Here is a 26,870-nt window from a genome sequence, read left to right as displayed (position 1 = left end):
TAACTGCTACATGATGTCATTCATTTATTGAAATTATCGTTATTATGAACACATAATGGAAAAATGCTCCTCAAAAGAGGAAGGAGAACGTTGACCATCCATAGGACAAAGCTGTCTTCAAAAGATAAGAGATGTGGGAAATTGTTCACAGTTGGGTTTTCAAGTACATGAGAACAGAGTTCATCTATGTGCATGTATCCACAGGCGCAAGGTTTTGGATAAGGAGGCTCAGGAATGTCTCCAGTTGCTTCCTTGATCTGTATGCAATCAGTCCTCCCTTGTTGGCCCACCGATCCACGCCAGCAGCACCTTCGTTTTCCACGTGGTACACCAGCTGTGGCAAATCAAGCCCCATTTCTGAATTTCTTTGCAGGCATTCTCTTAAGTCTACCATTCCCCCACCCATGGCCCTGAGTATGGCATGAGCCGCACAAGAGTCCCACTTGAACGTGGTATCCTCTGAAAAGATGTAAATGTCAACAAGGCCTTGGACAACACAAAGGCTCTTGTAACCAGCCCCGGCTGCCCGGAATATGCGCTCGCCACATACACGTGACAATGCGGCTTTGATAGTGTCCTTTTCACTCGTACTAATGACCGCTGAAAACGGGTAGGAGCGTTCCGCCTCAGAGCTGGTGTTTTCAGTCATTTGGCTCAGCGCTTCACTGTTCTTTCTTGTAGAGTCAAGACGCTGAAGTGAATGGATGTTGGTATCCATGTAAGAAAGGCCCCAGTAGCACTGTCCTTTCCACCTGCAGAAGAGAACTTTCAGTTTGTGGCCATAGGCTGTCACATTTGTTTTATTACTTATGTTGTTTTCCAACAGGATGATATGAAAAAAGTGTATCAGGCAACAAATCTCAATGCCCTTAAGGCTAGAAATAGGTATCAAGTAGCTAATTGGTTTGTAAAAGTAACTCCTATGCCTGCACGTGTCATGTGGCTGCCAGTTAGGAATGCTGTCAGCATTATCACATCAGTCTAGAACAATGTGGAAACATCTATGGGATTTCTGGCCTCCAGGAATGGTCTGACCTCTTGTACTTCCATTTTTAAGCTGCTTGTGTTCCATTTTTCCCAACTCTGTGGGAACTCTGGAAGGGAGAGGACATGTCTGTAGTTCATGTGGCATCTAGCAGAGCACCTTGCAGTTTCTATCAGCATCCACCAAGCCCCCACTAAAATTATATTTAACCCAGGATTGAAAACAGAAGGAATTTTAATTTAAACCTGCAGACTTTAGTAGGAACACCTTAGTGTATCAAGTCATGGTATTGTCATGTAGAGTGATAGATCTTACCTGAGTGTGTTTAGATCTTGTGATACAAAAGGTTGGTTGATGACTCCCATTAGGGGCACTCCTGTCTGTAGGTCATAGACACCAATTAAAATGGTGACACACTGAAGTCCACTGGGGAAGATTCCTTGTTTGGATTTAATGTCAGCAGAACCTTTTATATACTGATAAGTTGAATCTGGAAAAAAAAAATGAAGCACATTTGTTTGGATTCAGGTAATGATTATTTCAAAGATAATGATGGATACAACTGGAAATGCTGTGCTGTATCATTTCTGTGTTCTACCAATTTGGTAACTGCTGTGGTCTGAATGTATTCTCCCCAAATTCTAACCCCATAAAGGTGATTGTATTAGTAAGTTAGGCCTCTGGGAGATACCTAAGTCATGAGAGTGAAACCTTAATTAATGAGATTAGTGCCTTATAGAAGAGGCTCCAGAGAGATCCTTACTCCTTTCCACCCTATAAGGACATGGTGAGAAGGTGCCAGCTATGAAGCAGGAAGAGGGCCCTCATCTCACCATGCTGGCACTCCAGAACTTTGAGAAATAAGTTTCTATTGTTTATAAGCTACCTAGTCCATGGTATTTTGTTAGCACAGCCCGAACAGACTAAGAGAGTAATCAGTCAAGTTTTGCCTTTGAGTGTCACTTGTTTCAAATTGTTATTTGACCTCTTGTACTTCCATTTTCAAGCTGCTTGTGTTCCATTTTTCCCAACTCTGTGGGAACTCCTGAAGGGAGAGGACATGTCTGTAGTTCATGTGGCATCTAGCATAGCACCTCGCATACCATAAGCACTCAAATATCCATCATCTGTCAAAAGCATTTAAAAGCTAATGACTCAGGATGACTGTGGTGGGATTCTTTAGAGCCTCTTACTAATCAGAGGACAAGTATAGTGTGGATGGATGGGAAAATCTCCTTCCAGAAATCTCTCAGGGGTGAAATTACCTTTTTTTTTTTGTCCCTCAAATTAAGTTTTTTTAAAAATGTTTTATTTATTTTTGAGACAGAGAGAGACAGAGCATGAGCGGGGGAGGGGCAGAGAGAGAGGGAGACACAGAATCTGAAGCAGGCTCCAGGCTCTGAGCCATCAGTACAGAGCGTGACGTGGGGCTCGAACTCAACAAACTGTGAGATCATGACCTGAGCCGAAGTCGGGCACTTAACTGACTAAGCCACCCAGGCACCCCTGTCCCTTAAATTAGAAGAGGGAGTCAGTGATGGTGGCACAAAAGGAAGAAATTAATAGTCCTCCTGTGAAAAAGAAGGCAGTGAGCTTAAGAGACATACATGCCAGCAGCTGACTGCCAACATCTAGTAGTGAGTTAATACCCAGCTAAGGTGTGCTGTGCAAAAGAGCTGGCTAGCAGAATCAATTCAGGATAGAACCAAGAAATAGGAGATTCTGGTCCCTCAGAAAACCACAACTAATGCTAATTTACCATTGTGTGATAAAAGATTTTGGGAAATCTTAGTTTGCATATGTAATCCATCAACTGAATGTTCTGTAATTCCCTGATGATTATAGGCACTTCTGTAATGTTATATTAATGTGCTTGCAAGATGGGAGGATGGGGGCAGGGGGTGCCTGGGAGTGGTCCCAGCTGTATCGGGCAGAATGTGGTAGGCAAGTGGAAACGAAAAAAAAAAGGAAAGACTCTGCAAATTAATATCCTGGGCATTGTATTAATAGCATCACTGAAATAGACCTACACTGTTAAAACACAGAGCTATAAACTAGGGTTCTACCACAACCATGCCCAAGAAAATAATAGGTAAGATTTACATAGGGCACACCAACTGGGAGTGAATCACATTCAGCTGTGTTATACTGTGTTTTGCTTGACCTATACAGTGGTTTTGACTGTTTACTTGTTTAATTGAATTAGTAGTCAGTGGTTAAAAAATGGGAGCTATCACTTAAAAACCTGGATTTTGGTTTCTCTTTAAAAACCTAAACATCTAGACTGTACTCCTATATGGCCACAATCTGCTAGAGCTGAGTATTCTTTAAATGGCACGTGTGCTCAATTAGTTATAGCTACTATCAGTTCATTATTCTCTCATATTTACCAGTCTGGCCTCTGAAGTCTTTCAAAGATGAATTAATTCAGCTTTGTGTGTGTGTACGTTAATTCAGCTTTGTATATATATGCACACACAGAGATGGCACACAAATACTTGTGCATATCCATTGTAGAAATGTTACAAATATACACATAACAACACATCATTACATGTATACTTTCACTCTTCACTATTCATTTTATAACTCTGAAATGTTAAAATCTTCTAGGAGAATTAAACTACACTCTGAATTTTTATTTTTCCAAGCCTCCTCCCACAAAAGGATTACTAATAAGAACAAATAAAAGCAAACGTTCTCCTCTACTTACCTATGGGATCCACCCAGATTCCTAAAATGTCCTGTGGAATGCTGATCTCTATTGAATCCAGAGTTGGGTCAGTAAAAGTGACATCCTGATGGACAACCTTGGCTAACGCTTCAGACGCCAACTTGTTACCATTAAGGACTTTGCTAAGAAGCTCTACTGTTTCTTCCTCTGTTGGACACAGTCTCAAGATAATCTTTTCCCCTGGAATAAAGACAAACTAAAAGCCATTACATTTCAAGAGCTCTGGGGGAGAAACAACAACTGAGGGGTGAGGAAGAGCCAAAGCTGTGCACTTAGATTGGGCGAGGGCAATATGTTCATACTCCTGGTTCCTACCCTGGTTGACTGCCAGAATCACCCAGGCAGCTTCACAAGGTCACAAGTGCCCAGTAGTGGCCGAAATACCTAGTATGACGTGAGGGGTAGATTCCAGGTATCAAAGAAACTTCTTCCCAGGAAAATGTCCACAGGGGAACATGCATACAATCTTGCATCTAGTTTAAGGGAGCTCATGAACCAGTTAAGAAACCCTGAATCCCGAGCCCTTGATAATATTTATGTTTTATGCCTTTTGCCTTCTGAATACACACAGGTCACCTTGTTAGTGTTAGAATGTATTATCGAAAAGAAGGGAGGTTTTATCAGCACACGAAATGCTTCTACCTCCCTCTATAAAACTGCTTTTAACTAAAAGGTGTTTATGCTCAGCAAAGTACCATAAGATGAAGTGTAACTACTCTTTACGTGTGGTAAACTGCATGACTCTAAATGACATACCTAGAAATAGCTCTCCTCTGTGAAACCCACTGGAAATTAGGATGTAAGTAAAGCTACTCATCCAAATGAAACCACAAGTTACCAAATCCAGCTGCTTCACGATCACTTTGAACATGTTTCTTAGACCCTTGGTTAATCTGGTTTCTAGCTCCCAACAGAAGTGAGGAAAGAGGCAAAAATAGGCAACTTAGTAGCAACACAAAGGGACGGCAATGGTGAATATAAATTTTTTAAAAGAAGAAGACATGGCACTTTGGGGCTTTTTAGGTAATAGACAAGTACTCCTAGTGACCCTAGCCATTCCAAGGACTGGCAGCAGCATCACCTGAGAGCCTGTTAGAAATTCAGAACTTCAGGCTCCATCCCACACCTGAGTTTTAAAGAATCCCAAGTGATTCATGTGATCATTAAAGTTTGGGAAACACAGTATGAATCTATTACAATGATGACTGTATCAGCAAGAAACATTCAATTATATTTAGTTAAGTTCAAATTAAATTAGACTGTTGAAGTTGGGGAATCATAATGCTAATCACTGCCACTTAACCAAGCACCTATGACTGGGCTTAGTAAAAGTCATGGGATCAGGCCAAGAAGCAAATCATATCACATCACTCCTGTGCTTAAAATGCTCCAGTGAAGGGCACCTGGGTGGCTCAGTCAGTTAAGCATCTGACTCTTGATTTAGGCCCAGGTCATGAATCTCATGGTTTGTGAGATCAAGCCCCACAGCAGGTTTCTCCTTGACAGTGAGGAGACTATTTGGGATGTTCTCTCTCTCCCTCTCTCTCTGCCCCTCCCCTGCTCACTGTCACACACACTCTCTCTCAGTCTCAAAATAAATAAACTTAAAAAAATAAAAAAGAATAAAAAAAAATCACTAGTGAATTCCCATCACACTTAGAGGAAAATTCAAACTCCTCCTGCAAACTTCCATGCTCTGTTCCTGCCCCCACTTACCTTATCCATCCCACGTGCCATGTTTCTGTGACCCACCCCCAGCACGCTAAACTCATTCTCCCCTTCGGTTCTCAGGAATATGTATGTGGAAGGCCTTTTTGCCCCTATAATTCTAGGTAAATAAAATACTAAATTGTTTTCGAGGTAGGCAAGCATAGGACTTCTTATCAGTTAATCACAGGTGTTTTTTTCAACCTTAAGAAGTTTAAATGAGATTTCTCTCAAGGAGTATCATAGAACTAATTGCATCTTAATACACAGCCCACAAAGGGGAAAATTTTCCCAGCGTTAATCCAGAAATTAGTTTTTGCCTTTGTAACTGTGCCTCTAGAGGTTTAACTATTTGTCAGTGATCAGTGATTAAAGTTCACTATTTTAGTCTTCTACCTTAAACAAATAAAACACCCAAACTAAAAATAATTTGTTTCTCTCTAAGGGATCAGAGATTTTGATATTTTTCTCTCTACCATAAGGGAACATGGAAGTAGATCAACGGACAACCTGGCCCACAGGAAACTAATTAAAGAAGACATAAAATTTGGTATTAAAGGAACCTTTTATTTAATCCAACTCCTTTTACCAAGGTTCTGAGACCAGAGAACTAATGAGGTGAACACGTTTTCTTTACTCAAGAGCACACAGTATTTCAGAGACAGGGCCTCTCTAGATTCTCAACCAAGGTCTATGGACTCCCCGGGAGGTCCATGAATGGGTTTAAAACTTGGACCTAGGGGCACTTGGCCAGTTGACTGGGCATCCAAATTTTGATTTCCTCTCAGGTCATGGTACCAGCGTCATGGGATAGAGCCCTGTGTCTGGCTCCAAACTGAGCACGGAGCCTACTTAAGATTGTTTCTTGGGGTGCCTGGGTGGCTCAGTCGGTTGAGCATCCAACTTCAGCTCGGGTCATGATCTCATGGCTTGTGAGTTCAAGCCCCACATCGGGCTCTGAGCTGACAGCTCAGAGCCTGGAGCCTGCTTCAGATGCTGTGTCTCCCACTGTCTCTGCCCCTTCCTCGCTCATGCTCTGTCTCTGTCTCTCTCTCAAGAATAAATAAAACATTAAAAAAAATTTTTTTTAAAAGATTGTTTCTCTCCCTCTGCCCCTCTCATCTAGTCATGTTCTCTCTCTAAAAAAGCAAAACAAAACAAAAACAAAAAACAAAAAAACACAAAACTTGAACCTAAAATTGTCTATATAACTGTAAATGTGCATCTTTCTGAGAGCATCTGTGACTTCCATTAGATTCTCAAAGGGCCATGCAACTTCCCCAAACATTATTTAAATTGTACAGATTTATATATAAAATAATACATGTGGACTTGCTAAATACTTACAAGATACTACATCTCTCTAACTTGAATGGCATAATATTCTGAGGTACTCAATGAAGCTTAACATTAAAATATGCTATTTATATGAAAGGCTTACAAACATTCCTTTATTTCTTGATGTCATTGAAAATTACAATACCATATAATAATTAAATTATAAAAATACATTAGGATTCTTATACTTACCCAAATCATTAGTAAACTCATTGGATTCTTCTCCCAAAATGTTTTTTCCCAAGCCTGGAAACTGAATGATTTAGAGTATGACAAAGAAACAAAAAGACAAAAACAAAGACAAAGCAAAAACCAAAAAATCCCCAAATTCCACATACATGTTCAATTCTGTGCATATTCTCATTTTGTACTTCAAATTACCTAGTACAACTAGATCTGAAATTTAGAAATTTACAATCCCAGAAATCAATCTAGTATAAAAAGTGAAGTCAGGTTGGTTCAGTACTTAGTTTTCTAATATTTTCCTGCTCCTTGGCCCCTCCAGGAAGTTAAAATCATGGTAGAAGTCTGGTTTCCTTATGTTCTGTTGGGTCTGCAGAAGTACTTTAGAAACTTCATCCTTCCACTTACAGGCGATAGAACTAGAATATTTGCAAAGGAGACACTTGAACTGTTGCTCTTCAACAGCACCCTACTGGCTTATTTGAGTTAATGGGATTGACCAAGTACCTAAGACTGTAACTTGAGACTGGATAGAAGGGATCAGAGGATGACATTAGATGTCATTGCTTTCATTTTCAGGTGTCTTCCGCACTTGTTGAAGGTATCACGAGACTTCAGGCAAGGAAGGGGATACAGAAAAAAAAGGGGGGTTGGAATATTTTATTGACTGATAATGCATCAAAATAGAATGAAAAAATGGAGCTAAGTAAGATTCTTCTCTCATCCCTTGTATGACCAGGAAGCTTTCAGGGATATTTTGCTTCTGATCCTCTCTGTGGTAAAGATAATTTTTCTCAAAATATGTGCTCAGTTACGATATGCATGATGTTCTCAGGGAACAAAAGCAAGGAAATGCTTCAGATATTTGAACCCAGTCATTTGCAGATGGCCAATAGCTTTAACAATGCCTGCAACCACTTGTTATTTTTTTCCTCTTCTGAAGAACAATCCAAGTCAACAGGGGCTGCCAGTGAGCCCATTCATCCCGAGGCTACAGGATGTAAGAGTCATGAAACAAAGCCTCTTATATAGCCAGCAATGAATGTCGTTTATTTGTTCATAAGTCCTGTCATATGTTTATCAATGAACAGTTACCTCAGCTTGTTATAATGCTTGGGGGCAAATATTAGCCAATAACTGTGCATGTTGATACATTTCTAATGCAGTTGCTCAACCTTCTCTTGCACCCAACTATCTCGATCAGTAACAAAAATAAACTTGCTTCATTTATTGGAGCTAGATATTACAGGGCATGAAAAAGTATAGTTGGCAGAGATTTCAAGGGGTCATTTATTCTCTCTTCCTGCCTATGTTCAAGAATTCATTTAAATGGTTCCAAATGATTCCCAACATTTTGAGAATTTCATAGAAACTATTCCAATATTTTGTACTGCTTCCTGTAATAAAGTTCTATCCTCTCAAATCTTAAAAAAATATGTAATTATTAGATTATCATATAAAGGCAACATAGTATTGCAAAGAGCACAAACTCTGGAGCCAGTTGGCCTGTGTTCAAAAGCCAGCCCTGCTATTTGCTTGCTGTGTAACTTTGGACAAGTTACTTAACCTCTCTGTGCTTCCCTTTTCTCATCCATTACATTGGAATAATAGTTTCTACCTCATAAAATTATTACAATTTTAATATAAAATATAAATATAATATATATTATTTATAATTATTTATATTATTTATAATTATATAATATTATAATAGTTACATAAATTAATATACTTAAAGCCCTTAGAAGTGCCTGACACACAGTGAGGACTCGTAATTGTCTGCTAGTGCTATTGTTTGTTATAACTACTTACAAATAGTTTCTTTTCCCAGTCAGCTTAAGATACCTAGAATCACAATCATTGTTAGTTATAAATGTTTTTCTATTATAATAAAGGGAATTTCCAGTATCCAGGACAGTACAAGCCAATAACTGAGGCAACCATTAGATACAAGATTACATCAAAAGGTGGGATATGATATGTCAAGTTAAAAAAAGAACTCAATAAAACAGTATGTTCTCATTTCTACTGAGATCAGTTCTATGTGCCATGCAAACAACTACATATAGACGGAAAATGTTCCTACAAGATTTGGTAAAACATAGCTGTCGTTCTCTCTAGTGTTAGGATTAAGGATTCTTATTTTTGCTTATTTTCCAGAGAACATGTATTATTTATTAAAAAGAAATTCATTGATAAGTAAAAAGCTCCATGCCCAAATGTTTCTCTTTAGCTGTCAGAATTGTGATTTTTTTCCCCTTATTTGCTTTTCTGTATTTTATATTTTTTCTGCAATGAACATTTTGGTAATTTTGTAGTCAAAACAAGGGGAGGGGAAAACCCAAGTTGTTTATTAGAATCCTAGGCGCTAGTATTCTGAGGTGGGGAGGGAAAAGGAAAAGGCATGCTATTCTATCGGAAAAAAACCACAGGGCAATTACCTTGGCTGTGACCTTTCTTACCTTGTTCTCCATATTCTGTTTTATAACTTCCTGTACCAGTACATCAGCCAGGGTCTTGAAATCAACTGCAAACTTCTTGTTCTTTTCTCCCTCTTTCTTTTCTTCTATCAGCAGCTGGAAGAGGGCTTCCTGCTGCCTGCATGCCCGGGCGATGTTGGCAGCTTTCTCAGAGACACGGAGCAGCTCCCGGAGGATAGCTGACATTCTGAACCTTGCTTTCCAGTGGCGGTGCTGGTGGAATCGGCACCTACCCTCTGGGCTGTCAGCTGGAAAAGTACAAGAATGTGAAAGAGAAAGCAGTTCAGGGAATGATGTCAGGGTGCCTCTGACACTACTAAACAGCCCGTCTGGCAGTCAACCTGGTCGGCAGGGCTGAACAGCTAGCATATGCCCTAGTCACATCTTCAGTGTGAAAGAGCAGATAGCATCTAAAATATCAAAGTTATTCTTTAATACTTCAAAATGTACTTTCAGTCTCAAAAATCCATTATGCAAAGAACTGAATTCTCAGAGAAGGGAAGTCTTTGAGAATCCTCTACATTACATTTCTAAATCCCTAGATGGACAGGCAGGTGGATACAAGCACAATGTTAAAAGGAAAACAGAAGTCTTGTAATGACCTTAGTTAGAATGATCACACAGGCTCAGTGGCAATGTTGAAGCAGCGCTTTCTTTCACCCTATTGGGGAAGAAGAGAGAAGTGGAAGAGGATTTGTCCTTATCCGTTTTAGGGCAACTTTCTAAAGTACTAAGTAAGCATCACTTCAGCAAGCACTGTAGTGTCCCTACAAGACTCTGAAGCACGCTTGGGCTAACAGCTAAGCTGTCTTCCAACTACCTTTTTTTTTAATGGGGAGAAAAAAGTCCCACAATCTGTGCTGCTGTAAAAGTTTAAATAGTAAAGTAAAACACGCAACTTGTTGGGACTTTAAAAGTTCTGGCTTCTAAGAAGTATTCTGTCATACCTTGACATAGCAACTGGGTAATTAGGAAACATTTCTCACTTTTCAGCAGTAGGTGCATTTCACTGAAAGCTCCAACAAGCTTAAAATGCGATGTCATTGTGAGAATTACTGTGAGGATTGTCAGTTTTGTTTTACAGTCAAGGAAACCTGAAGCCTAGAAAGATTGGGTAACTTCTTCAGGGTTACAAAAGACTAAACGGCAGGGCTCTGAGTCAGTCTCATTCACAAGCCCAGGATCTTTATTGTCATAATAAACACTCAACTTCTTAAAAAAAAATTCCCTTAATGGACTCTCAGAGGCTGAGGATTAATATAACAAGGATGTCCTTGCAATGGAGTTAACTGTGAGTGGTCATAGTTGGTTTGTCTTAAGTTTGCCAAAAAAAATGCTATATTCTTAAGATTATGCATCAACCACCATGAGAAAATATGTCCAATCTCAACAGTAACAGAAGTGAATAAAAACAATGAGATCTCTTCCTTTGCTACTAGGTAGACAAAACTATTTTAAGCTAGCATTCATTCTTGCAGGTATGGTGAAACAGGTGCGGATACTCTACTCAGGGACATGCAAACAAATGGCTTTCCAGAGGGGGTTTGAGATAAATGTATCAAGATTGCTACATATGTCACTTATCTTTAGGCAGTAATTCCATTTTGGCTTAATTTGTGTTAAAAAAGTCAGAGTTGGGTTAAGATATATTTGCAAAAGAAGGATTAATATTGTTTACAATAGCAAAAGGTTGAAAATAATCTTAAGTATTTATAAAATGTATGACAGACTATGTGGTCCTTAAAATCACGTTTTTAAGGAATATTTAATAATATGGAGATATGTTAATGCTATAGCATTAAGCGGGAAAACCTTATCGCTATGTATATAGTATAATATGTTACCAATTTGTGTTTATATGCACACATACACTCTCTAGGTGTGTGTGTGTGTGTGTGTGTGTGTGTGTATACACATATATACATATATATATATGTATATATGTGTATATATATATATATCTAAAGAGAGAGAGAGAGAGAGAGAGAGAGAGAGGAGAGAGCGAGATTGAAAGACCAGTAGGTGATGCTGTACTGGTAGTTATGCAGATATTTTAAAAAAATTTTTTTTAACGTTTTATTTATTTTTGAGACAGAGAGAGACAGAGCATGAACAGGGGAGGGGCAGAGAGAGAGGGAGACACAGAATCGGAAGCAGACTGCAGGCTCCGAGCCATCAGCCCAGAGCCCAACGCGGGGCCCGAACTCAGGGACCGCGAGATCGTGACCTGAGCTGAAGTTGGCCACCCAACCGACTGAGCCACCCAGGCGCCCCTATGCAGATATTTAATGGTAGTTATTGAGTACGAGAATTGTAAATGATTTTTTTATTATGCTTTTCTATAATTTTCAAATATTCTACAATAAATATATACTATTTTTATAATAAGAAATGACATTCAAAAGTATCTTGGGACAATTAAGCATGAAGGACAATAATTCGTCAATTCGTGGAGACAGTTGTCCAAAGTAGTGCTATGGTAATAACACAAAGAGCTGTCAGGTGGTAGAGAAGATGAAGTTAAAAATTAAACAAAAACACCTGCCTACCTAACTGCCATTTTTCATCCAGGAGTGAATAATAGTCAAAGATTCACTTTGGTTGACTTGAACCTAAACACTAAGGAAAACAGGGGTGCCTGGGTGGCTCAGTCGGTTAAGCATCCAACTTCAGCTCAGGTCATGATCTCCCGGTTTGTGATTTCGAGCCCCACATCAGGTTCTGTGCTGATAGCTCAGAGCCTGGAGCCTGCTTCAGATTCTGTGTCTCCCTCTCTCTGTTCCTTTCCCTCTCACACTGTGCCTCTCTTTCTCTCAAAAGTAAATAAACATTAAAACATTGTTAAAAAAAGTTATGTTAATAAGCTGAGGCACTTGGACTTAGAAATAATTTATGGCACCTGTACACTATAAATTATAAGTTATATGAAATGTGTATATACCCGGATACATACATATCTTGGAATACACATGCCCCAAGGGTATAAATTCAGTAACTCTGATAATATTGATTTCTTTGTAAATGTTCTAAGTAACTGATTATAAGTGAAGAGAAAATAATCAGTGAACCAATAGCATCCAAATAGCTTATCTTAAAAGCAGCATAAAGATTTTAAGGAGTCTAATTTGAAAGCTTTCTAGATAAACAGTATCAGTATTGTCTATTTCCCTCAACTTTGTTAAAACCAAGTTTGTTTAAAGAAACACTATACCACTGCACTGTTGCACAACCAAGAAACTTTCCCTATGATGCCCTCAGAACACTCAGGTGAGCTACTTACAGAAGCCACACCACTACCCCTTTCTTCCCACAGAAAGCTCACCCCAGGGATCTGGAGTTTCTCCCCTTTGAACTTGACCTTTATTTCCTCAATAATGACCATTCTCTCACAACTTGAGCACAGCAGCTTGACCAGCAGGAAAGAAGTATCAGCTATAAACTTCAGTCCTGCAATTAATAGGTGTACAGATTTTAGGAATTCATCATAACACAATACTTGGGTTTTTCAGTTCCAAAGTTATCTTAGAGTCCAACCTTAATCACTCTTTCTTCTGACCCTGGGAAACACTATCATATTTTGTTAAGCTCCGGATTGAATGCCCAGTTTCAACTTCGGACTATGCTTTCTCCAGCCATCCTATAGAACCCAGCACTGTTTACCTTTCTCCAGGATCCTAGCTTCCTAAAAAATCTCTCACAGCTATCATTATCTACATGCAAAACTTTCTGATTAATTTGCACAACTAGCCTGCTACTTTCTGGCTGAATGGACCATTTCCACCATATAAACTGAACCAATATTCTCTGTGCTTCTCTTCAAACTGCTTCCATGTATCTCTCACCATCTGCCCTCAACTCAGGTCACTCAGGCCATTAGCCTGAGGGGAGCACTGAACAATTCATCCTCACCTTGAGTGACTCAACTGGAACAACTCAAATTGTCTATGGAAAAACTGAGGTCTACACTCGATGCTGAATTTCTTCAGGTTTATCAATAACTCTTAAAAACACTTGTGGAAATTGTCTTTCAGATGCTTTTTTTAAATGTTGATTTTGAGAGAGAGAGAGCACACATGAGTTGGGGAGGGGCAGAGAAAGAGAGAGAGAGAGAGAGAGAGAGAGAGAGAGAGAGAATCCCAAGCAGGCTCTGTGCTCTCAGCACAGAGTCTGACTCGAGCCTCAATCTCACAAGCTGCGAGACCATGACCTGAGCTGAAATCAAGAGTCAGGTGCTTAACTGACTGAGCTACCCAGGCACCCCTCAGATGATTTTTAAAAACAAGTCTACATACTCATTTTTTAACCTAAGCTAGTTTTATTTAAACATTTCAAATGCCTTAAATGAAAATTATTACGGACTCATGATTAGTAAGTTATGAAATTTACCATAATTTAATAGCCTTTAATAAAGAAGAAATTATTTTTGATTAGTATTTCTTAATAGTTGTTCTGAGAACCACCTGTATCAGAATTAACCAAGGTGCCTACTAAAAAGACAAATTCCTGGGCTCCATCCAAACTTGGTGAATCAGAATCTTTAGGGAAAGGGCCTAGGAATCTATATTTTTGTCAGCCTCCTAGATGATGCTGACCACTGAGGTTTTTTTAATATATTTTTTTCAATGTTTATTTTTTGAGAGACAGAGACAGAGAATGAGCTGGGTAGCGGCAGAGAGCGGGGGAGACACAGAATCTGAAGCAGGCTCCAGGCTCTGAGCTGTCAGCACAAAGCCCAACACGGGGCTTGAATTCACAAACCATGAGATCATGACCTGAGCCAAAGTCCGATGCTTAACCGACTGAGCCACGCAGGCTCCCCTGACCACTGAGATTGAATATCTACTATTCTTCAGGCCCACTTCTTCTTCTTCAATACCATTCTGGCAAGTCCATGGGGGCTGGCACCTGGTGGCAGATATCTTGGTGGAACCATGTAGGTGCAAGAGTTCCTCTATTGGTTATCCACATGCAGAGACAGGGCCAAGTTAAAATAATAGCTAACATGTATTGGGTGCTTACTGTATGCCAGGTATCCTTCTAAGCACTTTACATATATTATTTATTTAATTTTCACAAAACCTTATGAAGAAGGTACTATTATCTCTATTTTACAGATAAAGAGACTGAGGCACAGGAGGTTAAGTAGTTTGTCCAAAATCACACAGCTAGGAAGTGACTGTGACAAGATCCAAGTCCCAGGAAAATGGCAGTCACTCTAATAGCCAGCACCGTAGCCAATAAAATTCTTTCATAAATTCTTACCTGTTAAGTCAGGGGAAAAGTAATTATTGGGTAAATAACCGTAAGTATATTATTACTATAAGGTACATTATATAGCAAAAAAATTAGAGAAACACACCTAGCTGACAGCTGTCACTAATTTGACTATTAAAATCACTATCTGACACTTGACTTCCTTTGTACTCTTAGAAAAACCTTTCCCCAGCTGATCTTCAATGTATACCATCTTTGCTGGAAAGTAAAATCTCATCCATCATATTCTACTGATGTCTCACTTAAACGGCTGTGTTGGCATCAGAGCGGGAAGGGCTTAGCTCATTCCAAATATCTAATTCCTGTTGCATCAGTTTGCTAGGGTTGCCAGAACAAAATGCCACAGACAGGGTGGCTTCAACAACAGAAATGTATTTTCTCATAGTTCTGAAGTTCCAAGAGCAAGGTGTCTACACGTTTGGTTTCTCCTGAAGCCTCCCTCCTTGATGTGCAGATGACCACCTCCTCGCTGTGTCCTCCTATAGCCTTTCCTCTGTGCGAACATCCCCGGTGTCTCTCCCTCTTTTTATAAAGACACCAGTCAGATGGATGAGGGCTCATCCATATGATATCATAAACCCTAACGATCTCTTTGAAGACCCTGTCTCCAAATACAGTCACATTATGAGGTACTGGGGGTTAGGGCTACAACATGCACATTTTGAGGGAATACAACTTATCACCCAACACCTCTCCTGAAAGAGGTATTGCTTGATAATCTTAGCAAATGTCAACAAAATCTATTCCTTCATCTTCTGTCTTCTGGCCAGATAGTAAAGATGGAGTAAGGTACTTTGCCCCATCTATATGGTCAATAAATTTAATTCTGTGAGTCAGTCTTTCCTAATAGGAGGTGCTCACTTTAACAGCCAAATCATTAATGATACAGTGAACATTGAAATAACCTCCTGTAAGCCTTACTCTGGGACAACCTACTTCAAGGCACTTTTGAGCAGAACAGGTTTGAAGAAGTTATATTCCTCACCATCTCAGACCAAATGTATGTCAACATAATAGTGTATCGCAATGTCAGACAGAAATGGTCTCTTTAGCTTTTAGGGGATTTTTTCATCCCCAGTTGGAGAAATATTGAATACATTGAAGTGGGTGAAAAAACTGTTCTTAAGACTTTTCATGGAAACCCAAATCTCTACACAGACAAAACTCCATTTTAATTCCTAACCATCCTGTCATCTCATCAGAACACCAGTATTTTAAAAATCACATTTGAATAATATATGCATATTTCAGATGTGATAAACAGTACAGTGGGAAAGACACAGGCTTTGGAGACAAACCTGGGATCAAAACCTGGCTTTGCCATTAGCTGTGGGGCATCAGGTAATTTACTTACGCCGTCTGAGACTCTCTCCTCATCTGTAATATGAATATAATACTTAAAGTGCAGGGACACTGTGAAGATCAAATGAGATATTTCTGGAAAAGTACCGAGCACAGAGCTTTGCATATAGTAGATAACAAAGGACAGCTATGACTATTAAATACAACTTCACAGAAATACAGTCACGTGTCCTTCCTTGAGAAAATAAGAGGTTGGCAACTTTATATGGGTCGCCAAAATCTTTTCTGAAAATTTACTAGTCCATTAAATCCCAAAGGCTGGGAGCTACTTGTAATTCTCTGAATGACCCAGATAAACTTCCTTTATGCAGGCCAGATCTGATTGCTTCAGTTTCTGGGCGTCTGAGTGGAAACTTGGCTCCTGGAGGCTGCATGACTACTCTGACATCATGGTAGGCCCTGTATGGATGGCTTGAGAGGACCATTATACTGTCAAGGGGGACATTTTGTCAGGATATTTTATGGAGATTCTAGGGCCCAAGTGTGTTCTTTTTGTGTGAAGAGCCTGGTTGTACCAGGAACTGGCCTTGCCCCTTAGCTGTTTACAGTGACAGAAGTGTGACGACATAGATAAGGGCCCTCAGCAAAACAGAACTGCTAATGAGTAAGCAAGTAGGTCAAAGCATTTCTGTTGACATTCCTTTCTTCCTGCAGATAACTTCATACACAACTTCTACAACTTCTAGGGAACCTACATTTTGTCCAATATACAATGACTCCCCACCCCACCTCCACCATTCACATCCTGAATTTAGTTTTTCATTCATGCTCTGAAGGTTGACAGTTGGAAGCTGTTGTGTGGTGGCCATGCCTGACAGCTATTGCTGTTGGGGGGAAAGGCCAGACGTCCATGAAATACCTGGGTGTTTTACAAGAAATGTGTTTGTGGAGACTTCTCTCAAGGGGGTGCAAATGTCCAGGAGTCTCCCTAGGTGGGCACATGCTGAGGGGCTGACCAAGGCTTCACTTAGTGCACAGTTTTAGGGGAAACACAGACCTTGTTCTCCCTCTATTTCCTGCTTAGGACTGCTTTAGGGGCTAGTTGAGAGAATGGCAGCTTCCCTGGCAGAAGGGATAGGGCAGAACAGAAGTGGACCCACACAAAGTATGGCGGGGTCTCAGTTGGCTCAGTTGGAGCAACCAGTGAGGGCTAAAGAGCAACTTGGTAAAAATAGCCTCTCCTGATGCCCCTATGGATCTTTCGTCGGCCCATCTGGTTACCTAGGCCACAGGGGAACTGAATCATAAGCATTACTAGGTATTTAAATACTACCTTTTAGCTAACTGGAAGTTAAATTATCTTTCTAGTGGATAAGCTGTATTCAACTTTCAGGTATTTGTCAAACATTTCTCAGAATCCATTAAGACGTACAGTGTGAGACCACCTGTATTTTTTTTACTTTGTACTGTTATTTTACTTTGTACTGTGCGATATTGCTGTCATCAATTCATAGGTTCTAAATTTAGCATTTTCATAATTGATTTCCCACTATCTGTCCATTTACTCCTATGCTCTAATTTGTAATGCTGTTCCCTCTGGTTGATGATGCCTTTCCACCTGCCTTCTATGCCTAATGTTTACTTACTTTCTCACAATCAGTTCACGGGCAAAACAAACAAACAAACAAACAAACAAATACTTGAACAGATACTTCATAAAAGAGGATATTTAAATGGTCAATAAACATATGGAAAGATATTCTATCTCAGTAATCAGGAAAATACAACTTAAAATCACAACAGGACACCACTGCCTATCCAATGGATGGAATAGCTCAAATCAAAGACTAACACTTTCCAGTTTTGGTGAGGATTTGGAGCAATGAGACTCTTATACACTGGGGTGTGAATGAAATTGGTAAAGCCAGTGTTGGAAATTACTTCTAAGTTGTTGAATATAAGCATAGTCTGTGATCCAGCCATTTCCCTTGTAGACATACACCCTACAAAAATTCATGCATGTATGAATATGAAAGGCAGGCATGAGAATATTTATGATTGCATAATTTGTGACAAGTTAACACTAGAAATAAGCCAAACAACCATCAATCATAAGATGGAACAAACCATGGCATGTTCACATAAGTAGATCTACATAGCAGTGAGAATGAATGAATTACTGCTCTAGGAAACAAGGTGGATGCATCTCACAGACACACACTGTTGAAAGAAGTCAGCCACAAAATATACATACTGTGCAATGTAATGTATTTGAAGTCTGAAAATAGGCAAAACTAACTTACAGTATTAGAAGTGACAATGGTGGTTCCTCTTGGAGAAGAAGGAGAGGTTACTGATGGGGGGATATGATGGGGGCTTTTAGGCACTGGTAATGTTCTGGATCTGAGTGACAGTTGCATGAGTAGGTTGACTTTGTGTAAATTCATCAAGCTATGCACTTTGAACCTGCATACTTTTCTGCATGTGTTTCTAATTCGATAAAAAGTATTTTTTAAAAGGGGAGGGCAGGGAGAAAGAGAGAGAACAGTCAGTTCAGCAGTTGGCTCCTCCAGGAACCATGCCTGACCCTCCTTCTTGTGCACCTGGAGCACAGAGGCCAGCCAAATCTGTGTTCCATCTCATCAACACCAGTACATTGGTTTGCTTGTCTAGGCTCTGTCTGGCAGGAGATTTAAAGGTGTGTGGTTTCTGGGGTACTTGGCTGCCTCAGCCAGTAGAACGTGCAACTCTTAATCTTGGGGTCGTGAGTTCGAGCCCCACTTTGAATGTAGAGATTGCATAAAAATAAAGCTTTTAAAAACCAAAACTTTGGGGCACCTGGGTGGCTCAGTCAGTTGAGTGTCCAACTTCAGCACAGGTCACAATCTGTCAGTTCATTAATTAGTTCCAGCCCTGTGAGCCTGCTGCCAGCAAGGAGCCCGCTTGGGATCCTCTGTCTCCCTCTCTCTCTGCCCCTCCCCTACTCTTGGGTGCGCTCTCTCTCTCTCTCTCTCTCTTAAAAATAAACATTTGACAAAAACCCGAAGTTTTAAAGGCGTGTGGTTTCTTATAACTCTTAGCACATATCTGAGAGGTATTTAACAATGTCATCTGATGCATTTTCTCTGAGCTTTGTAAATACAGAGTTTGTCCTTGTAATATTGCTTATTGTGCTTGGCTTTTATCAGCAACACCTAGGTGCTGTTAGGCATGTGGAACTATATTTATTCATATAAAAATCTGCATATATTCTGTATTCATTTACAAAAACAAATCAAAGCTGTATCTGGATGACTAGAACTGAACCACCTTTGTGCCACATCAGAATCTGAGGTTATGCTTTGTCATCCAGAGGTGACCTATCTTGACACGATGAATTTAGTCGATTAAAAGACCAGAATACTAAGTTTAACTTGGTTTCGTTAGGCAAGACATTAAATATGGGATATGTAAATCCATCTATTTAACCTTAACATTTCTCCCTCCCTCCTTCATTACCTTCAGATGGCATTTACATACGTGCTGCTTCCAAGCTGGTCAGCCTACCTCACCCTAGCCCTATTAACGCTACTATTGGACCACAGTAGTCCACATTTTTCTCACTGATGCTACTTACAGCAATAGACCACAAAAATGTCCTCCATTTCCAATGTTCTGGTAGCTTATAAATGGGATCTTGTGCTGAAGCAATGCTTTCCAGATTAGTAAGATCAAGAACTAAATGGGATGCTTGTTTAAAAATACAGATTTTTGGACTTTGCGCCTGGATATATTGATTCAGGAGATCTACGTTGAGGACAGGGAACATTGCTCAGCAGATCCTTATCTGATAATTTAAGGAAACATGAAGTGCACCAGTCAACTCTGTGTCTGGCTGTTCACTTGGAAGCAGAACAGGGAATCCTATATATACTGCAGCCAAGAATGATGGGCCTTGGTTGGCTAAAGGGTCAATTTATGTTGCCTTTTTTGTAAAGAAAATTAAATGCTGGGGGGGAAACACAACTTGATCTACCTAATAAGTATTTCATATTGGCATAATACTTGGATAAAATATGCATTCAAAAACTTCCCAGTATTCATTTGAAAACTATGAATTCCATTCAGAAATAATTTTAAATTTGATAGTGACCCTTTTTTAAAGCCTCTTCACCATAGTTAGGAACATTTTCACTAAATAGAAACCCTATTCATTTGGATAGTTTTCTTTCTTCTAAGTTTCAACTGTATGTTTAAACTTCTATATGGTCAAGGATGTGTTTAGAACAGTCATGGAGTCACAAATGAAACCTGAATTCCCTCAAAATACGAAAAATAGAAGCAGATTCAGTGTAACTACCTTAACCATAGGAAAGAATATATTTTTTTAATGTCTTATTTATTTATTTTGAGAGACTGCACGAGAGTGGGGGAGGGGTGTAGACAGAAAGGGAGAGACAGGATCCCAAGCAGGCTCTGTGCTGTCAGCACAGAGTCCGACAAGGGGTTCGACCTCACAAAATGAATGGTGAGATCAGGACCCCAGTCGAAACCGAGAGTCAGATATTTAACTGGCTGAGCCACCCAGGTGCCCCCAAGATAAATATTTTTAAGAATACAAATGTAATGTATAATTCAAAGCAGAAAGAAAAGAGACAAGATGTATGGCTTGTAGAAGAGTCTTTTCCAGGAGAAGATTATTTATAGTGATGATAACTGTTACTCAGAATCCAGTCTTACTGATCTTCAAATCGGTTCCAATGTTTCCATTCAAAGGTAGCATTTTTCAATTAACTTTCTTTCTGAAACCTGCAACACTCGCTTTTGGCACCAACTCATTCAACACTTGTCTTTTATTGGCTGCATGGGCTTCGTGGGTGTATAGCAGAAAGAGCTTTCGTTTAGGCCATAGGAGAGCTGGTTCTTAGGCCCCGCTTTGCCTCTAACCAACCAGGTGTGAAACCTGGGCCACAAGCTCAGGGACTTGTTTTCCTTATTTTTGTAAATATAAAAAATGAAAGCAGGGACAGAGAGCTTAAAGGGGATTTGTATGGTGTGTTCTAGTTCAAAACTTCCCTGTTTTTTATATCTATCTTCCAAATCAAAAGAGGTTGGGGAATATTATCCAGCCTTAAAAAGTAATGAAATTCTGGTACATCCTACAACATGGATGAACCTTGCAAACGTTAGGCTGAGTGAAATAAGCCGGACTCCAAAGAACAAATATTGTATGATTCCACTTATATGAGGTACCCAGAGTAGTCAAATTCATAGACAGGAAGTGAAATGGTGGTTACGGAGGCTGGAGGGAGAGGAGAATGGGGAGTTATTGTTCAGTGGGTCCAGAGTATCAGTTTGGGATAAGGAAAAAGTTCTACAGATAGAGAGTGGTGATGGTTGGTTAACAATGAGAACATACTTAATGTCCGTGAATTATGCTCTCAAAAATGGTTATAATGGTAAATTTCATGTTATTACAGTTTTTAAAGAGTAAAAAACAAAATTTTAGGTTCAAAAAATGCACATTTTAAAAGCTATGGCTATTTATCATCTACCTAATGAGGGCATAGTAAATATTTGTTGAATGAAAAAAAATGAGGCTGGGAAAGGGGCATGAAAATTGGGTTGAAAGAATGGGCACTAGGCTATTTGTCTTGAAGTTGATTTTTTACAGGAATCACACGGATTTTTAATACTTGGATTATATTTTCATATGCAGTGGTTTGGGTGTGGGTGAAGGAGCTAATGAATGTTATGAGGAGGGCCTACGCCCCCTCCAAGCCAGCCTTCAGGCACCATTGTTCTCTCTCTAATGGGCTATAAATTCCTTGAGAGTAAGACACACATTTTTTTCAATGTCCCTTGTAACACACAGGGGGAGTTTTGTAAGTTAATTGACTGATTTTCATTCCACTGGAGACAAACATGTTTACATGGATTTTCTTCCACCAAAATTAATCTGTCAAGGATTATTCATTATGTAAATTTTCAAATTATAACTGTTAGGAGAAATGTGATTCAAAGGAGTTCCTTATTGATCTTTTTAGACAATTGCTATTATTTTTTATTTCTGTGATGACAAGTAACATGACCCAAATATATTCTCTGAATATTACAGTAGGAAAGCAAGGTCATAGATCATGTTATGTATCATTTTTTCGAAGGCTGGGTGTAGCAGCCTACCTCCTGTCATTCTACTTCCACGTTATAGAGGCAAAAGTTGATTTTTTTTTTCAACGTTTATTTATTTTTGGGACAGAGAGAGACAGAGCATGAACGAGGGAAGGGCAGAGAGAGAGGGAGACACAGAATCAGAAACAGGCTCCAGGCTCTGAGCCATCAGCCCAGAGCCCGACGCGGGGCTCGAACTCACGGACCGTGAGATCGTGACCTGGCTGAAGTCAGACGCTTAACCGACTGCGCCACCCAGGCACCCCCAAAAGTTGATTTTTAACAGATATTGACAGATATTGAATAAATCAATACCAAAAACTGAATGTAACATTTGCCTTTAAAGGAACACAAACTAATAAAAGAATATAGTCCTTTTATTCAAAAAGTTCAAACTAGTAAAAAGACATAAATGGCTCATTAAAGCCAACATGTAAAAATTATCCTGCATGCTTGCTAATCCTACAACCATAGATAACTATCTAAGTTGGTTAATATTTATCTTCCCGATCTGAATTCTTTATTTCTATCTCCCCATTCTTTGGTATTAATGATGCTTACCATCAGCCATGTTTGTAAAACAGAGCTTTCTTATTCCCAGGTCAAATTGGGACTATATGTGATTGATTATATGTGATTCTTACAAATTCCCAGGAGAAAAACAGATGTTTTCTAGAATTTGGAAGATCAGATCCTATTTAAAAAGCAATTGATAATGAAAAATTATAACATCACTATAACTAAACTAGGTTCTCCTTAAGCAATATTAAAAGAACAGTTTCTGGGGCACCTGGGTGGCTCAGTCAGTTAAGTGTCTGACTCTTGATTTTGGCTCAGGTCAAGATCTCATGGTTCTTGCGATAAAGCTTCTCATGGGGGTCTGCACTGTCAGAGCTTCCTTGGGATTCTCTCTCCCTCTCTGCCTCTCCCCTGCTGCATGGGCATGTGCACACACACTCTCTCTCTCTCTCAAAATAAATAAACATTAAAAAAAGAGAACAGTTTGCTTTGATCATTTGAATTTAACTCCTTTGCTGTTTTTTTTTATTTTTATTTTTTTAAATGTTTATTTTTGAGAGAGAAAGACAGTGTGAGTCGGGGAGGAGCAAAGCGAGAGAGGGAAACACAGAATCCAAAACAGGCTCCAGGCTCTGAGCTGTCAGCAGAGTCTGATGCGGAGCTTGAACTCGGGATCGGTAAGATCATGACGTAGGCTAAAGATGGATGTTCAACTGACTAAGCCATCCAGGTGCCCCTAACTCCTTTGCTATTAATTATAACTCTCATTAGCATTGCACTCGGTAAAGAAAAGGATACGTTCAAGTATCTATTGATAAAGTTAGCAAACATTTACATTAATTTAAACTTTGATAATAGATTTTAAATATTTAGTTGATTAAAAATAAAAATAAGCTAGCAAACAAACCTCCTCCTCCCCTCAAAAAACAAAATACAACAAAACAAGAGAAATAAAGAAAAGGAAGGAAGAGAAAAGAAAAGGACAGAATACTCTGACACTTTCCATTGTGGTAATTCATCTTGACAGATTCTTTTATAGATATTTAATATTCTATTTTGTTAATTTGTTTTTATATATAATTTACCATGTTTTATGCCCAGGTAAAGTTTTTTTTTTTTTCTCTTTTGGATGGAGTTAGGTCATTTTAGTAAAAGTTATAAATAAGTTATTAAAATGTGTGTGCTTATCTTCCCTATTTAGGAACACAAAAGGGGCAGTAAAGAAATCTGTTACATGAAAGAGAAATGATCAAACACAAGAATTTGCTGTAGATTACTAGTCACAGTAATCTATATTAAAAGCCCATTAATAAAATGTTCCTATAACATTAAAGGACTTGAATTAACATTGCATACCACATAAAAGAGACTAAACATGCAAAAATGTTTGTTAGATTCAATCATCAGGAGGCTTGACTACAAAAGGATATAAAAGTTTCAGATTTCCTAAATGGGTGACTTCATCACATTAACAAAACCATAGCTTCCATTTAAGACCATTTTATGTACAGGAATGAGGATAGGTTATGTCACCTACTCATTCCAGCAATAGTTATTTCCCACTCGTGTTTCCCATCCTTGCCTTTTTCGTTTGTCTTTTTAAAATTTTGTCATTTTGACCTATTTGAAGTATCTTCTTTCCCTTAGAGATTCTGATTCAAGAAGTTCCAAGCTGCAACCTGGGAATCTTTAAACCACTTTTGTTGCCCCCTCCCCTATGTGCCTGAGGTATTTTTTTTTTTTTAACTAGGCAAATCTGGGAAACACTATGCTAATCATGAGATGGGAAGAAAAATGTTGTCAACCCTGCTTTTATTTCTAAACCCTAAACCAAACAAAAACATCAGTGTACAGAGGTTTTTTTTTTAGCTTCATTTAAAGATTCAAAATATTTTAATAAGGACATTTATTAAGAACACATCCAGAAAAAGTTCTCATATACACCATCCTCATCTTTAATAAAGGAGGAAGACACTTGTTATTAATCACTTTATATGATGTAATTATCTTTAAAAAAATTTTTAACATGTATTTATTTTTGAGAGACAGAGGGACAGCATGAGCAGGGGAGGGGTAGAGAGACACGGAAACAGAATCCAAAGCAGGCTCCAGGCTCTGAGCTGTGGGTCTCAAACCCACAAACCAGGAGATCATGACCTGAGCCGAAGTCAGACGCTGAACCGACTGAGCCACCCAGACGCCCCAATGTAATTATCTTTACACAATTTATCTACAAGATGGAATAGAATAAGACATTTTCTAGTTGTTATCAGAGAGAAATAAAAGGAGAAATACATACATAATGAATAAACTTATAACTTTTGTTTCACAGTCCTTATATGCCCAACAAGACATATTTTCTTTCTTTTTTATTTTTCAGGAGTACCACAAGTACAGTCATAATTTAAATCTGTAATGAGGTATTTCACATCAAAGGGCAAGTCCAGGCTGCAATTTCCAAGCATGCAATTTCCAAGCACGGTTTAGTCCCAAAGCATGAAAAGAAATGGTGGCTTATTCCATTCAAAAAGTGTAACTTTATGCATCTTACATAATCCTCTTTATGACCAAGAACTAATTTAAAGAGTAGTATAAAAATCCACAAAAGCTTAAAAATAAAGTCGGCTCTAAATAATTCAATAAGTATGTTTTGAAAAAACGAACTTTTTCCCTGCCTTTATCTTTTCTTTATATTCCCTATTTTTAAAGTAAAAAATGAGATCACTTAGCTAATTCATCACTCAATAGTAGTTCAGTGGATTATTTTCACCATTAGACTGTTATCCGGCTGAGTGGGGCTGATCCTCATCAACTTCTTTGGTTTCAAAGTTAGGAATCACAGGAAAAGGGCCAAAAAAATGTTTTATTTTCAATATGTGGGATTCACTTAAGTGGTCTGTCCATACAGCCTTAACCCACTGTTCTTTTGAAGTGAATGCCATTCAAACAGAGGGCAAATTTCTGCTTATTCAATGCCTTAAAATTAGCTTTACAACTGGAAATCTCCAAAATACACACCTTAATTGTTCGTATGTATTTTTCATGGATGTACTAAATAATCTAGGGATTTTTTTCATGCTCTTTGTGTCTAACAGCGTATAGGATTCGGCCAAATTAAAATTTTCCCACTTACTATTCTGGCCACACCACCTATCTATGAACATCTCACAAAACCGCCCTTCCAAATGCAGAGAATTAAAAGCAAGGAAGTAAAGACTTTTCTAAATATAGCCTCATCATGTTTATTTTACACTCATCTAGTAGGTCACCAGCGGCAGCCAGCAGCAACGGACACTTCGAAGCATCTCCCAAAGCAAAACCAAGGGGCGCTGGACAGCTACGCCATCTACCTGTTGAACCTGGGCCACTGCTCTCCGCAACTGTCAGGTCAGCTTCTTCGATCTAGAAATGCTCAAGATCGGTTTGTCTTTGTTTTTGTTTTTGTTTTTTTTAACCAAGTTGTTGGCTAACCTTTCTTCCCACCCTCTGCTTCTTTCGGGTCATTTCTGCAGGGCGGAGGGAGCCGAGGGAGCCGCGGGAGCCGCGAGCTCCTCGGCCCGCCGGGCTGCAAGCCGCGATGCGGGCGGGCCGGGTGGCAGCCTGACTGCCGCGGACAGAGGTCGTCACAGGCCGGGCGGAGAAGCACGGAGCCTCCAGGCTCCGGTTTACTCACCTACGGTCCGCTGGGGCGGTGGGGCGCGTGCCTTCCGCCCAGCCCGGGGACCCAGATCCGAGGAGTGGGGAGGCGGCGGCGGCGAGGTGAGGGGCACGCAAGAAGGAAACCGTATTACCTAAGCCGGGGATGCGGAGCGAAGGAGGCTGCAGCCTTTCCCTCCAGAAACGGAAGAGGCGGGGGAGGAGGAGGAGGAAAATGAGGCGGCGGCGGCGGAGGCGGCGGCGGGCGCGGAGGCTGGCGGAGGGGCTGCAGGCGGCTGGCCGCAGGCTTAGCCCGAGGGCTTGGGGTCCGCGGCACCGCGGGGGGCGCTCGAGGGGACCGCGAAGCGCGCCGTCGTGCTCGCTGGCCGGCTCGTCCCGGCTCTCGGACCGTCAGCATCCGCGGGGCCGCCGCCCCCCCGCGGCCCCCGCGGGACCGCGGCGTGGAAACGCGGTGACGCCTGGAGGCTCCCGGGGCGGCGAGGGCATCCCACGCCCGCCGGGGCCAAGCGTCTGCGACGTCACAAGTAGAGCATGATGATTC

The 26,870-nt window shown here is 39.9% G+C and overlaps 1 protein-coding gene across 4 annotated transcripts; it reads right to left on the bottom strand.

The window, feature by feature from the left end:
* INPP1 (inositol polyphosphate-1-phosphatase) lies at positions 1–26,870 on the bottom strand. 4 transcript variants are annotated; one of them, XM_043577314.1, is made up of 6 exons: positions 26,346–26,870; positions 9,410–9,675; positions 6,957–7,017; positions 3,699–3,899; positions 1,301–1,475; positions 1–752 (listed from the first exon to the last, which is right to left on the bottom strand). In XM_043577314.1, exons 2-6 carry the CDS (start codon positions 9,611–9,613, stop codon positions 185–187), a joined length of 1,209 nt encoding a protein of 402 aa, XP_043433249.1. In that variant the 5' UTR covers positions 9,614–9,675; positions 26,346–26,870; the 3' UTR covers positions 1–184. The 4 variants fall into 4 exon arrangements, with proteins under 4 accessions (XP_043433249.1, XP_043433250.1, XP_043433251.1 ...); XM_043577315.1 differs by having other exon boundaries at positions 26,464–26,870; XM_043577316.1 differs by lacking the exon at positions 26,346–26,870 and adding an exon at positions 12,750–13,419.

Source organism: Prionailurus bengalensis, chromosome C1, assembly GCF_016509475.1.
Source record: "Prionailurus bengalensis isolate Pbe53 chromosome C1, Fcat_Pben_1.1_paternal_pri, whole genome shotgun sequence".
Taxonomy (NCBI): domain Eukaryota; kingdom Metazoa; phylum Chordata; class Mammalia; order Carnivora; family Felidae; genus Prionailurus; species Prionailurus bengalensis.
This window is presented reverse-complemented; position numbering and strand designations above follow the sequence as displayed.